This window comes from Pseudophryne corroboree, chromosome 3 (assembly GCF_028390025.1).
Source record: "Pseudophryne corroboree isolate aPseCor3 chromosome 3, aPseCor3.hap2, whole genome shotgun sequence".
Taxonomy (NCBI): Eukaryota; Metazoa; Chordata; class Amphibia; order Anura; family Myobatrachidae; genus Pseudophryne; species Pseudophryne corroboree.
Genome location: NC_086446.1, coordinates 707,922,065 through 707,936,559, shown reverse-complemented (window position 1 = coordinate 707,936,559; position 14,495 = coordinate 707,922,065). Strand labels below are relative to the sequence as shown.

Below are 14,495 nucleotides of genomic sequence, written 5' to 3'. Positions count from 1 at the left end.
AGGAGAGTGATATTCAGCTTTGCAAGTACATTTCTGCTGGCTTTATTCTTTTTGTAATAACTATTATAATGTGTTCGGCAGGTGATCTCATGGCCAATTTTATCATTAATTTGGACGATATGCTTCATATGCCAGAAGGGTGCGGGGAGCAGAACACAGCAAAGATTCTAAGAAATGTTTACTCACTGCAGTACTTACAGAGTACCAAAGAACTAACACCCCAAACCCAAAAAAAGATTGTGGAATCCTTAATTCAAGGTGAGTGAGCTAAGTAGTACTTGCATACTTCCCAACTATTCCTTATGTTACACATATATTCAGTTGATTTTATTATTTGGGTCTGATGAGTAAATAAGTCACCAGATGTAATAGGCAGAAAGTTTAAAAATCATCCAAAAAGCACCCAAAATAAAAAGAGATTACTGTGGCCGGTGAAGAAAGATAGTCATCATCATTATTTTGACAGGTTTTTTTTACCTTTTATTTAACATACTGTAAGACGCTGAGGGAAGGCATGCTGTTCCTTGTAGTGCCAATGGGAGATCCTGGGGGTGGCTCCCGGGTAAGTTAGCTCTCTGTCTTTTAGTAATAGCCGTTATCATGAGGCCTACTGTGACAAATTACATGGCCCTATGTGGGCACTGCTATCAAGTAGTTAGGACTGCTGTATCAGAGAAGCCGTGAAGTGGCCAGCAGCTAAACATGTGTTTCCAAACTTTTTTGACCAATTCTCCAGATAGGTTCAGGGGGTGGTTACAGGTCATTTTCAGTGTGCGGAAGGGAATTTGGGGGTGGGGATTTGCACCCCCCTTCCTCTTTGTCTGTTGTTAGACGCTGAGATAATACAGATTTAAAAAACCTGTTGGGATAGACGTGTGTGTATTACTGGAATTGCTTTTTCTCTGCAGGTTACCAAAAACTACTGACATTTAAAAATGAAGACAACACTTATGGATTGTTTCCAGGCGCTGAATCAAATTTCTGGTATGTAGGCTATGAAACATTTAGACATTCAAATGAATTCAACTAAAGGTAATCAGCAATAATATATATATATATATATATATAATGTATATATATTATATTTTTATATATATACATATATATATATATACACACGTATATAGATAGATAGATAGATAGATAGATAGATAATTGCATTTATCCACACTCATATAAGACCATTACGTGCTCCGTTAAAGATCATTGCTGATTCCAAAATACAATAAAAAAAAAAATATATATATATATATATATATCAGTGGAAAGAATCTGCGGCACTCGGAGTCTTTACTGCAAAAAAATGTGTATTCACACAAACACCACCAACGTTTCGGGGCTCACACGCCCCTTTGTCAAGGTGAACAGAAGTGAAAACAGGTGAAGCATCACTTACCTATATACCTAAGAAGAAGCCCGCCGTGAAGGAAGCGCCGCCCGCCGCCGCGTTCTCTGGCTCCGGTGTAGGCATACTGCTGGCGCAGCCTGATGACGTGGTGCCGTGTAGCCATGGGAACCGGGGTAACAGAGTGCGCGTCAGCGCGTGCTAGAAAAAAACACAGTGAAACATAGTTACAGTGCCCCAATGATCACTAAGCATTTTAGACATTTTGACACTTGTTGCATGTTGCAAAGTGTCAAAATGTCTAAAATGCTTAGTGATCATTGGGGCACTGTAACTATGTTTCACTGTGTTTTTTTCTAGCGCGCGCTGACGCACACTCTGTTACCCCGGTTCCCATGGCTACACGGCGCCACGTCATCAGGCTGCGCCAGCAGTATGCCTACACCGGAGCCAGAGAACGCGGCGGCGGGCGGCGCTTCCTTCACGGCGGGCTTCTTCTTAGGTATATAGGTAAGTGATGCTTCACCTGTTTTCACTTCTGTTCACCTTTACAAAGGGGCGTGTGAGCCCCGAAACGTTGGTGGTGTTTGTGTGAATACACATTTTTTTGCAGTAAAGACTCCGAGTGCCGCAGATTCTTTCCACTGATAGATACTTCCCGCTACTGGAGGCACAGGAGCAGCATCTTTTGATGAAAGAGGAGTGCCGGTCCAACAACCAAGGTATATATATATATATATATATATATATAAAAAACCTGTCTACCTTTTTTATGTTGACAATTTTCATGTCGACCTTTTGCCCGTGTCGACTTTTTGTACTATCTACCTTTTTAATTTCGATTTTTTTACCCTGTCGACCTAATGTCTGTCTAACATATGACGTCTATCTATTGACTGTCTAACTAGACACTGTCTATCTATCATCCGGGTACCAATGTGCTGAAACTTCCATAGGAATGCATGGTGCACACGCACGTTGCAGCTAGTCTCGGCAGGCTGAATATAATTGGTGTCGTGATGTGTATTCACATGGCAGGCTATTTCCCACAAGCTCAAGATGGACACATCTGTACCACTTTTGGGTGTGCGGTTGCACTCTGATATGCACATCTTGGGTGGTTAACTGTGCATATATCAGAGTGCAACCATGCCCAAATCGACCGGCACTCAGTGGCAATGAACATCTGGCCCCGGTGCCCTAATCCTGAGTAATATGCTTCTCCAAACGCGGATCAATGAAAGGCACTCATGAGGCAAATATACACAGAGAAACGCTGATCATAGTGAAATCGATGCTTCAGAGCTTGCGCCCCTTTATCAAGACATACGAATATGTCTTGATAAAGGGGCGCAAGCTCAGAAACGTCGATTTCACTATGACCAGCGTTTCTCTGTGTATCTTTGCCTTATCAGTGCCTTTCTTTGATCCGCGTTTGGAGAAGTATATATATATATATATATATATATATATATATAGGGCCCTAGTGGAAGTAGAATTAACCAATTCCTTGTTACAATAAGTATGAAACTTGATTAGTATCTACCTAGTTTATTGTCCAATCAAAAACTCAAACATCTAAGAATATTATTCACTTATTCTTCATACAGTTAATGCAATGTAAAAAAACATTTAATACATAGAGGTAACAGTAATACAGCAGGTGACAGTTTTAACACTTTTACACCGATGACATTTGAAATTACAAGAGTCTTATTCAGGTGATTGAAAGTCTCCTGGTTTTGTATGTACTGCATACCCAACCCTACGCGTTTCATCCAAACGAACTTCATCGAGGTTAGATGAAGGCAACAAAATATAGGCATGTAATTCTCACATCAAGTGTCAATTTATTCAATAATCCTGGTCACCAATCTCATTCAATTGGGATATTAGAATGGAATTTTGAATGGTTAGGATTAATAAAATACTTAGTCTGAATGATGGTTAAAATACTTCTAGAAAGAGGGTATAGGACAGGACCAGATTAGGTCAATACAGTATGTCCAGGATGTATAATTTAGAAAAATATGTCCCTGTACCCTTATAGGTTAAAAACATAGATAAAATTTTAAACCAGTATAAGACATGGATTTCCTCCAGTGGCATTCGTGTAGTATAGTAAATACTGCTAGTGAATACATGGTAATATATCAGATTAATAACAGCAATGCAGCAATGCACTGTAGTGAATACACCGTAGTCCTGTGCAGTATAATGTAACATATGTATAATGTATAATTATAGGGTACAGTATAAAACCTGATCATTAAGAGGAGGGGGTGGGCCTTCAGGCAATGGAGCCCACCGCGGGGGTTTCCTCTGTACCCCTGTGGGCCAGACCAACCCTGGTCACACAGGCAAAATTTTTTGGAGGTTGCTGAATATCAGGCTGTCAAATCAGACCCCTGATGATGAATGGCCCGCTACATAAAATATGCGGACACTAGCATTTCTGCATGTGTAACAGGCCATTTGTGATGATTAATAGGCCCCTTAGTGATGAGATTTTGTTCACAAGGAGAAGCAGTACAGGTGTGTCACGCTGGGAGGCGTGCGGACATTGGGAAACAATGCATGGTCATGTTATTTAGTTTGTCTAATCATGTTTTTACAGGTGAAAAAAATTTATTTACAGCTATACTATCGGCCCCAGCAAGCCAGTACAGACATGATATGTCTTGTCAAAACACGTGCCAGCATGCCTGGACATAAAGGGCCCGCTGGCACCTGTACTCCACATGTTAAAAAAATATGTAACACAAAAGACAGGACACAAATGGACACCTAATATTGTATTAATTTTAGATATGTGCAGCGGGCATTTTTCGGGTTTTGTGTTTTAGTTTTGGATTCGGTTCCGCGGTCGTGTTTTGGAATCGGACGCGTTTTGGCAAAACCTCCCTTTCGAATTTTTGTCGGATTCGGGTGCGTTTTGGATTCTGTTTTTGTTTTTTTTTAAACCCTCAAAAAACAGCTTAAATCATAGAATTTGGGGGTAATTTTGATCCTATAGTATTATTAACCTCAATAACCATAATTTCCACTTATTTCCAGTCTATTCTGAACACCTCACAATATTATTTTTGTCCTAAAATTTGCACCGAGGTCGCTGGATGACTAAGCTAAGTGACCCAAGTGGGCGGCATAAACACCTGGCCCATCTAGGAGTGGCACTGCAGTGTCAGACAGGATGGCACTTAAAAAAATAGTCCCCAAACAGCACATGATGCAAAGATTAAAAAAAAAAAAAGAGGTGCAAGATGGAATTGTCCATGGGCCCTCCCACCCACCCTTATGTTGTATAAACAGGACATGCACACTTTAACAAACCCATCATTTCAGCGGCAGGGTCTGCCACACGACTGTGGCTGAAATGACTAGTTGGTTTGGGCCCCCACCAAAAAATAAGCAATCAATCTCTCCTTGCACAAATTGGCTCTACAGAGGCAAGATGTCCACTTCCTGCTCATCATCCAATGCCTCACCCCTTTCACTGAGTGCATCCCCCTCCTCACAGAGTATTAATTTGTCCTCACTGGAATCCACCATCACAGGTCCCTGTGTACTTTCTGGAGGCAATTGCTGGTAAATGTCTCCACAGAGGAATTGATTATAATTCAGTTTGATGAACATCATCTTCTCCACATTTTCTGGAAGTAAACTCCTACGCTGATCACTGAAAAGGTTACCGGCTGCACTTAACACTCTTTCAGAGTACACACTGGAGGGGGGGGGGCAACTTAGGTAAAATAAAGCCAGTTTGTGCAAGGGCCTCCAAATTGCCTCTTTTTCCTGCCAGTATACGTACAGACTGTCTGACATGCCTACTTGGATGCTGTCACTCATATAATCCTCCACTATTCTTTCAATGGTGACAGAATCATATGCAGTGACAGCAGACAACATGTCAGTAATCGTTGGCAGGTCCTTTAGTCCGGACCAGATGTCAGTTTTCGCTTCTGACTGCCCTGCATCACCGCCAGCTGGTGGTTTTGGAAATGTTATCCTTTTCCTGGCAGCTCCAGTGGCGGTAGAAAATGAAGGAGGAGCTGTTGGCGGGTCACGTTCCGCTTGACTTGACAAGTGTCTCACCAGCAGATCTTTGAAAATCTGCAGACTTGTGTCTGCCGGAAAGAGAGATACAACGTAGGCTTTAAATCTAGGATCGAGCACGGTGGCCAAAATGTAGTGCTCTGATTTCAACAGATTGACCACCCGTGAATCCTGGTTAAGCAAATGAAGGGCTCCATCCACAAGTCCCACATGCCTAGCGGATTCGCTCCATTTTAGCTCCTCCTTCAATCTCTCCAGCTGCTTCTGCAAAAGCCTGATGAAGGGAATGACCTGACTTAGGCTGGCAGTGTCTGAACTGACTTCACGTGTGGCAAGTTCAAAGGGTTGGAGAACCTTGCACAATGTTGAAATCATTCTCCACTGCGCTTGAGTCAGGTGCATTCCCCCTCCTTTGCCTATATCGTAGGCAGATGTATAGGCTTGAATGGCCTTTTGCTGCTCCTCCATCCTCTGAAGCATATGGAGGGTTGAATTCCACCTCGTTACCACCTCTTGCTTCAGCTGATGGCAGGGCATGTTCATGAGTGTTTGCTGGTGCTCCAGTCTTCGGCACGCAGTGGCTGAATGCCAAAAGTGGCCCGCAATTCTTTGGGCCACCGACAGCATCTCCTGCACGCCCCTGTAGTTTTTAAAAATATTCTGCACCACCAAATTCATTGTATGTGCAAAACATGGGACGTGCTGGAATTTGCCGACATGTAATGCACGCACAATATTGGTGGCGTTGTCCGATGTCACAAATTCCCAGGAGAGTCCAATTGGGGTAAGCCAATCTGCGATGATGTTCCTCAGTTTCCGTAAGAGGTTGTCAGCTGTGTGCCTCTTATGGAAAGTGGTGATACAAAGCGTAGCCTGCCTAGGAACGAGTTGGCATTTGCGAAATGCTGCTACTGTTGTTGCTGCGGGAGGCAATACATCTACCCAGTGGGCTGTCACTGTCATATAGTACTTAGTCTGCCCTGCTCCACTTGTCCACATGTCCGTGGTTAAGTGGACAGTGGGTACAACTGCATATTTTAGGACACTGGTGACTCTTTTTCTGACGTCTGTGTACATTCTCGGTATCGCCTGCCTAGAGAAGTGGAACCCAGATGGTATTTGGTACCGGGGACACACTACCTCAAGCAATTTTCTAAGTCCCTGTGAACTAATGGCGGATACCGTTGTCAATGCCTGAGTTATCTGCTTTGCAACAGGATGACTGCTGTGATATTTCATCTTCCTCGCAAAGGACTGTTGGACAGTCAATTGCTTACTGGAAGTAGTACAAGTGGTCTTCCGACTTCCCCTCTGGGATGACGATCGACTCCCAGCAGTAACAACAGCAGCGCCAGCAGCAGTAGGCATTACACTCAAGGATCCATCGGCGGAATCCCAGTTAGGAGATGACTCGTCAGACTTGCCAGTGACATGGCCTGCAGGACTATTGGCGTTCCTGTCTAAGGAGGAAATTGACATTGAGGGAGTTGGTGGTGTGGTATGCAGGAGCTTGGGTACAAGAGGAAGAAGGGATTTAGTTGCCAGTGGACTGCTTCCGCTGTCACCCAAAGTTTTTGAACTTGTCAATGACTTCTGATGAATGCGCGCCAGGTGACGTATAAGAGAGGATGTTCCTAGGTGGTTAACGTCCTTACCCCTACTTATTACAGCTTGACAAAAGGAACATACGGCTTAACACCAGTTGTCCGCATTTCTGTTGAAATAATTCCACACCGAAGAGGTGATTTTTTTTGTATTTTGACCAGGCATGTCAATGGCCTTATTCATCCCACGGACAACAGGTGTCTGCCCGGGTGCCTGACTTAAACAAACCACCTCACCATCAGAATCCTCCTTGTCAACTTCCACCCATATCCTCATTCTGGTGTACTTCAACAGTGACATCTTCAATTTGACTATCAGCAACTGGACTGTGGGTGCTCCTTCCAGCACTTGCAGAAGGCGTGCAAATGGTGGAAGGAGCCACCTCTTTCCCGTCCAGTGTTGGGAAGGTCAGGCATTGTAACCGACACAATTGGACTCTCCTTGGGGATTTGTGATTTAGAAGAACGCACAGTTCTTTGCTGTGCTTTTGCCAGCTTAACTCTTTTCATTTTTCTAGCGGGGGGATGAGTGCTTCCATCCTCATGTGAAGCTGAACCACTAGCCATGAACATAGGCCAGGGCCTCAGCTGTTCCTTGCCAGTCCGTGTTGTAAATGGCATATTGGCAAGTTTACGCTTCTCCTCAGACGCTTTTAATTTAGATTTTTGGGTAATTTTACTGAACTTTTGTTTTTTGGATTTTGCATTCTCTCTACTATGACATTGGGCATCGGCCTTGGCAGACGACGTTGCTGGCATTGAATCGTCTCTGCCATGACTAGTGGCAGCAGCTTCAGCACTAGGTGGAAGTGGATCTTGATCTTTCCCTATTTTACCCTCCAAATTTATGTTCTTTATTTTATAATGTGTGGAATTATATGCCAGTAATATATCTGGAATTAGACGGCAGTAATGTCTGGAATTAGATACCACTAGATAGACACCAGATACCACTGTGACTGGAATGATGATGACCTATGCACAGTGACAGGACACTACCACAGCACTCTACAGCAGCAAGATGCAGCACAAGACACTGGACTTTTAGTAATGTACTGTAGTCTACTGGTCACCACAATGCAGCACAAGACAATGAGTAGTGATACTGAGCACTGATGAGGATACTAGAACTGACACTGGGCAACGAGATGCAGCACTGGACTATTGTACTGTAGTATACTGGTCACCACAATGCAGCACAAGACAATGAGTAGTGATACTGAGCACTGATGATACTAGAACTGACACTGGGCAGCGAGATGCAGGGGCGGATTGGGATCGAAAACCAGCCCGGGAAATTTATGGAAGCAGCCATAATAGGGGTGGGGTCTGTTGAGGGGGTGGAGTGTGCCAATTGGGTGGGATTACTGCTCAGAAGGCCTGATTACAAGAACTTATGAAAAGTGTGCGCCTTAGGCGCGCAGCAAAATCTTAGGGACGTGGCTTAGTGAGGGAGGGGCGTGGCCACATATTAGTGCCAATTCACATTACACCACACAGTAGTGCCGCTTATACACATTGCTCCAGGTAGAACCTCCTATACACACTACGCCAGGTACAGCATGTAATACATATTGCGCCAGGTAGAGCACATTATACACATTGCGCCAGGTACAGCACATTATACACATTGCACAAGGTAGAGCACATTATACACATTGCGCCAGGTAAAGCACATTACACACTTTGCGCCAGGCAGAGAACATTATACACATTGCGCCAGGTAGAGCATGTTATACACATTGCACCAGGTAGAGCACCTTCTACACATTGCACCAGGTAGAGCACATTCTACACATCGCACCAGGTAGAGCACATTCTACACATTGCACCAGGTAGAGCACATTCTACACATTGCACCAGGCAGAGCACATTATACACATTGCACCAGGCAGAGTACATTATACACATTGCATTAGGTAGAGCACATTCTACACATTGCACAAGGTAGAGCACATTCTACACATTGCACCAGGCAGAACACATTCTACACATTGCACCAGGCAGACCACATTATACACATTGCGCCAGGTAAAGCACATTACACACTTTGCGCCAGGCAGAGCACATTATACACATTGCGCCAGGTAGAGCATGTTATACACATTGCACCAGGTAGAGCACCTTCTACACATTGCACCAGGTAGAGCACATTCTACACATCGCACCAGGTAGAGCACATTCTACACATTGCACCAGGTAGAGCACATTCTACACATTGCACCAGGCAGAGCACATTATACACATTGCACCAGGCAGAGTACATTATACACATTGCATTAGGTAGAGCACATTCTACACATTGCACAAGGTAGAGCACATTCTACACATTGCACCAGGCAGAACACATTCTACACATTGCACCAGGCAGACCACATTCTACACATTGAACCAGGCAGAGCACGTTCTACACATTGCACCAGGTAGAGCACGTTATACACATTGCACCAGATAGAGCACATTCTACACATTGCACCAAGTAGAGCACATTCTACACATTGCACCAGGTAGAGCACATTCTACACTTTGCACAAGGTAGAGCACATTCTACACATTGCACCAGGCAGAGCACATTCTACACATTGCACCAAGCAGAGCACATTCTACACATTGCACCAGGTAGAGCACGTTCTACACATTGCACCAGGTAGAGCACGTTCTACACATTGCACAAGGTAGAGCACGTTATACACATTGCACCAGGCAGAGCACAGTCTACACATTGCACCAGACAGAGCACGTTCTACACAATGCACCAGGTAGAGCACGTTATACACTAAGCGCCCGGTAGAGCATGTTATACACATTGCACCAGCTAGAGCACGTTATATATATACATATATATATATATTTATTTATTTATAGTCAGACAGGGACTCGGCACTCCCATACACAGTCAGCAAAACTTGGTCCGGTGCCCTCATAACTGCATAGCAGCAGTAAATATAGAGTCCTCATCAGCGGCACACAGGACACGATCACAGAGACATTGGATGGATGTCAACGTTTCAAACCTTTAATGGTTTTTCGTCAGGATACATATTAAAACAAACACAAGTGACTTACCTATATACCCGCCACCATACACGTCTGGGTCCCGCTCACCAGCGCCAGATGCAGCTTCCGGGGTCGGGCGACCGCCTATGACGTCATCGCACCTCCGTGCGCTTGTTGTCATGGCAATACATACACCACTGTGACAATATACTGAAATAAAGCATAAGCATACACATAAGCAAACTGAGAGATAGATCACTTAATCCAAAGGTTCAAATTTATACAGAGCTGCTAGATGGATTCATCATTAGTTATTGTAAAGGCTAGAATAACTATATCAACCTATATTTTAATCATGAGGTAAATATAATATATACATTTATCCTATATTTACCAGGTCAAAAAATGTGTGCTCATTCGTGTACGCTGGTCATATACTAGAGAACTAGATTGGATCAAAGCTATATTTGTATGATAAATAATTTGTGACGATCTTATACTACAAGTACATCAATCGTAAGATAGATTCAATTAGTTAAAGCAGGACAACGGGAGCATCTCATTTAGACCCCTTGGTGCTATTACATCTAGTTTGTTAATCCAAAAGGATTCTTTCCTAAGGAGTAATTTACCACGGTCACCTCCTCTGCGTAGAGGAGGGACATGGCCAATCATGCGATATCTCAAACTAGTCAGGCTATGCTTAGCCTCGACAAAATGCCTCGCCACTGGTTGATCTTTTATACCGCCAGCCAATGCCGCCCTAATTGCCGACCGGTGAAGGGTCATGCGTTCCTTGAATTTCCTTATTGTCTTACCTATGTATGATAGTCCACAAGGACAAATCAATTGATATATTACATAGGTACTCTCACATGTCAAGCGGTATCTAATAGAATATTTTTTACCGGAATGTGGGTGAAAAAACAAATCACCTGATAACAAAAATCCACATGTAGTACAGGAACATTTGAAACAGCCATTTTTGGCCTTGGGTAAGAATGTTTTTACAGTGGTTGGAACTAGACTGGGTAGATCTGTTTTAACAAGAATGTCCCTAAGGTTATTCCCACGAGAGTAGCAATGCATAAGAGAATGATCAGGGATCCCCACTTCACGATCACTCTTAAGTATAGGCCATAATTTTCTAGAGACCTGATTAGTAATAGATGATCCTACATTAAATTTGTTAACCCATGTCAGTTTGTTAGATTTAATTACAGTCTCTTTCTTTTTAAGAAGATCTTCTCTATTTAGCAAGAGGATTTTATTTTTTGTATCTACCAAATGTTTACGTTTGTATCCTCGTGCTGTAAATTTATCAATAAGTAAATCCATCTGGGTCATAGCTATGTCAGGGTTGGAATTAATTCTATAGATACGTATCATTTGGGAATAGGGCAATCCCATTTTTAATGACCTAGGGAGACAACTGCTAAAACGTAGCATTGAATTCCGATCAGTGTCTTTTACGTACACTGTAGTGGAAATTTTTCCATCCTGTTTACTGATGGATACATCAAGAAAATTGACACTAGATTGGCTCATGGTACAGGTAAGTTTTACTGGGGAATCAGAATTATTATGATCCTCCACAACCCTCATGAACTCCTCTCTAGTGCCACTCCAGAAAATTAACAAGTCGTCTATGAAACGAGTATAGAAAAATACTTTAGACTTAATTTCAGCATCCTTAAAGAAGATCTCATCTTCTACAGCGAACATGTATGTATTTGCATACGCCGGAGCCATGGCAGAACCCATTGCGCAACCGGTTGTCTGCAGATAGTGCATGCCCTCTACCATAAAAAAAATTCTTGTCAAAAGAATTTCAAGCATATTAATTAAGATATCAACATGGAGAACATCAAATACACCATTATTATTTAGTAATATTCTGGTCGCAGATAAACCATCGCAATGCGGAATAACCGTGTATAGGCTTGACACATCAGCCGTAATCAGCCACAGTTCATCTGGAAGAGGAGGTAGTTGCAAAAGCTTATTCAGAAGAGATGTTGTATCCAAAAGAAAATGCTCATGTCCCTGTACAATTGGCTGGTTGTTGATGGTTGTTAATTCCATATTACAGCCAATTGTACAGGGACATGAGCATTTACCATATCACTGTCTTCACATCCTATGAGTGATTTAATAGAAATCCGGCACCGCTATATATCACCTCTATGAGAGTGATATATAGTACATACACAAAGTCATTGATATCACTTTTATAATAATCTCATTTATCACGATAACCATATAGATCACTCACTTCTTAAACCACACACACACTTTATTTTCTGCACAGGGTTTAGGGCTTTCTACATAAATGCAGTATAAACTCTCTGCAATATGGTGGATGACAAATTATGTATGACCTTACACCACTATTTATTTAATGCGGCCTGAAGTCAATAACAGCTATGTAGGGGCAGACAGATGTGTATAAACACTGATGCACATGCATATCTGTAGCCACCTTAATTGTAATTAATATATTATTGGTCATGGGCATCAATCCCTTTAATCCTCTATATGCATTAATTTTATCTATTTTACAACACTAATTTAATTTAATTTTTATTTATTTTTTATTTTTATTATTTATTTATTTATTTTTATTTATTTTTATATATTTTTTTCTTCCCTTGTATCTCCTTCCTTCCTTGTTCCAATATACACAAATAATTAAAAATCTTAAGAAATGTTCCTAAATAATATTGGGTAAAAATAGGACCCCTACGGAAATACAACTATAATATTTAATTATACCATAACTACATGGTTTTTGAAATGCCCTATATATCATCATCATTTTTCCTTTTTCTTCCCTATAATTGGGATTACATGTATATACTTACTGCAATATAGTCTGTATACTGATTAGTGATTTCTCTTATTATTGAATGGCAGTAATAATAATTTTTGTATTTAATAGGTCCTGATAAATTTTATTGGAAACCTATGACCTTAAATTGGGTAGCCTAGCTACATAGGATTGCGTCCGGCACCTATAATTGATTAATAATGAAGAAAGACTGTGAATAAGTAGCATTTTTCCCCCTTTAAAAACAATGGATCATAGGCTACCTAATTACCTGTGATCAAGCCTTGTGAAACGTACGTCAGGTCTTTCTAGAGGGTGAGTCACGTGGTGCGCACACGTGACCCACCGGTCCGTCAGTGGAACAGTAGTGTGGCAGCTGGGAACGGAGGAAGTATCTGTCTGCCGCTGGCCAGAGCGGCCGCAGGAGAACGGGACGCCGCGTGGTGATAGACGGCGGGGATCATCCGCAAGTATAGACGTCTACATGTGAAACTCTGGGGTGGCATTTCCCCCTTTTCTCCGCACCCTGTCCCGGGAGTGGTAACTATATAGACAGAGTGGTGGCCAGTGAATATATATACAACTTTATACGTGACATTCAAACATCTTGTTTCCATCTCAAAAGATCAGGATAATAACTATGAGGATACAAATTGGTTAAATTTACAGTTCTACTCTCAGAGGTGTTATTTCGAAAACAGCTACATGTCTTATGATAGATGTATCATATCTCTCTCTTTTGATACATATAACATCTCTGGCAAGTATCAATACTAGCTACAAATACTGGCAGTAGCAGCAATATTGCATCAGAGAAAACAGCTCATTATGATATGCTAATGAGCCTTTTGGGAGTTACCCATTGCTATAATTAGCAAATGATAACAGTGGTTACCTACACTGGCAGTAGCAGTAATACTGCATTAGAGAGAACAGCTGATTATTACATGACAAACGGGTTTTGTCAGTTATTGTGAAGTCATTCATTTATTTATTCATTTTTTTCATTTTTTCATTTTGTCTTGTGTTGGGGTATATATGGGAAGACAATAGGGCAAAGAGAGAAGAAGTAATATTATCATTATTTTGGTTGACACTGATAAAAATTAACAGTAATTAAAATCTCAATTAACCTTTCAGGAGTGTACCGCATTAGAGACATATGTGCAGGTTTAAAATCTCTGCACTACCTGTTACAAGGCACCAGGGAATACCTGCCTGAGTCTCCTTGCTTGATACCTCCTCTTTCTCCTCTTTCTGGCCAATTTGGATGCACCTACCCTCTCTCATTCCTCGTCCTATACCTGCTGGCAAGACGGGAGAACAGTAGAAGGGAGGTTTGCCTATATCTTGGCCACTCTCTTATACCTCTATGTGCTCAATATATCATGTTTATAATCTAGCCAAATGCATTAGTAGCTGCTGGTAAGACCTGAAGTTTTGGGTCTCTGACCTCTGTCAAGCAATAAAATCCCTTATGATATTGATAAAAACTGAGGTATTGGTACCTCATACCTCTGACAATTAACGATATCAATATATACAACCACTTGGTAATTGTCAAAAAGAACTAAAGCTCTTTATGCTGTACACCTCTGTCATGTATTTGAAATCATCTGATAGCCTTTAAAAGAAATCGAGGGATTTGTGCCTCATACTTCCG

General features: G+C 41.9%; 1 protein-coding gene across 1 annotated transcript in view; it reads left to right on the top strand.

Annotated features, from left to right (window-relative positions):
• The window catches only part of LOC135056663 (alpha-2-macroglobulin-like), a 516,386-nt gene that overhangs the window by 325,503 nt on the left and 176,388 nt on the right, over positions 1-14,495 (top strand). The window contains exons 24-25 of the mRNA XM_063962107.1: positions 82-258; positions 909-984. Coding sequence (XP_063818177.1) covers positions 82-258; positions 909-984 — 253 coding nt within the window. The remainder of the gene's footprint in view (positions 1-81; positions 259-908; positions 985-14,495) is intronic.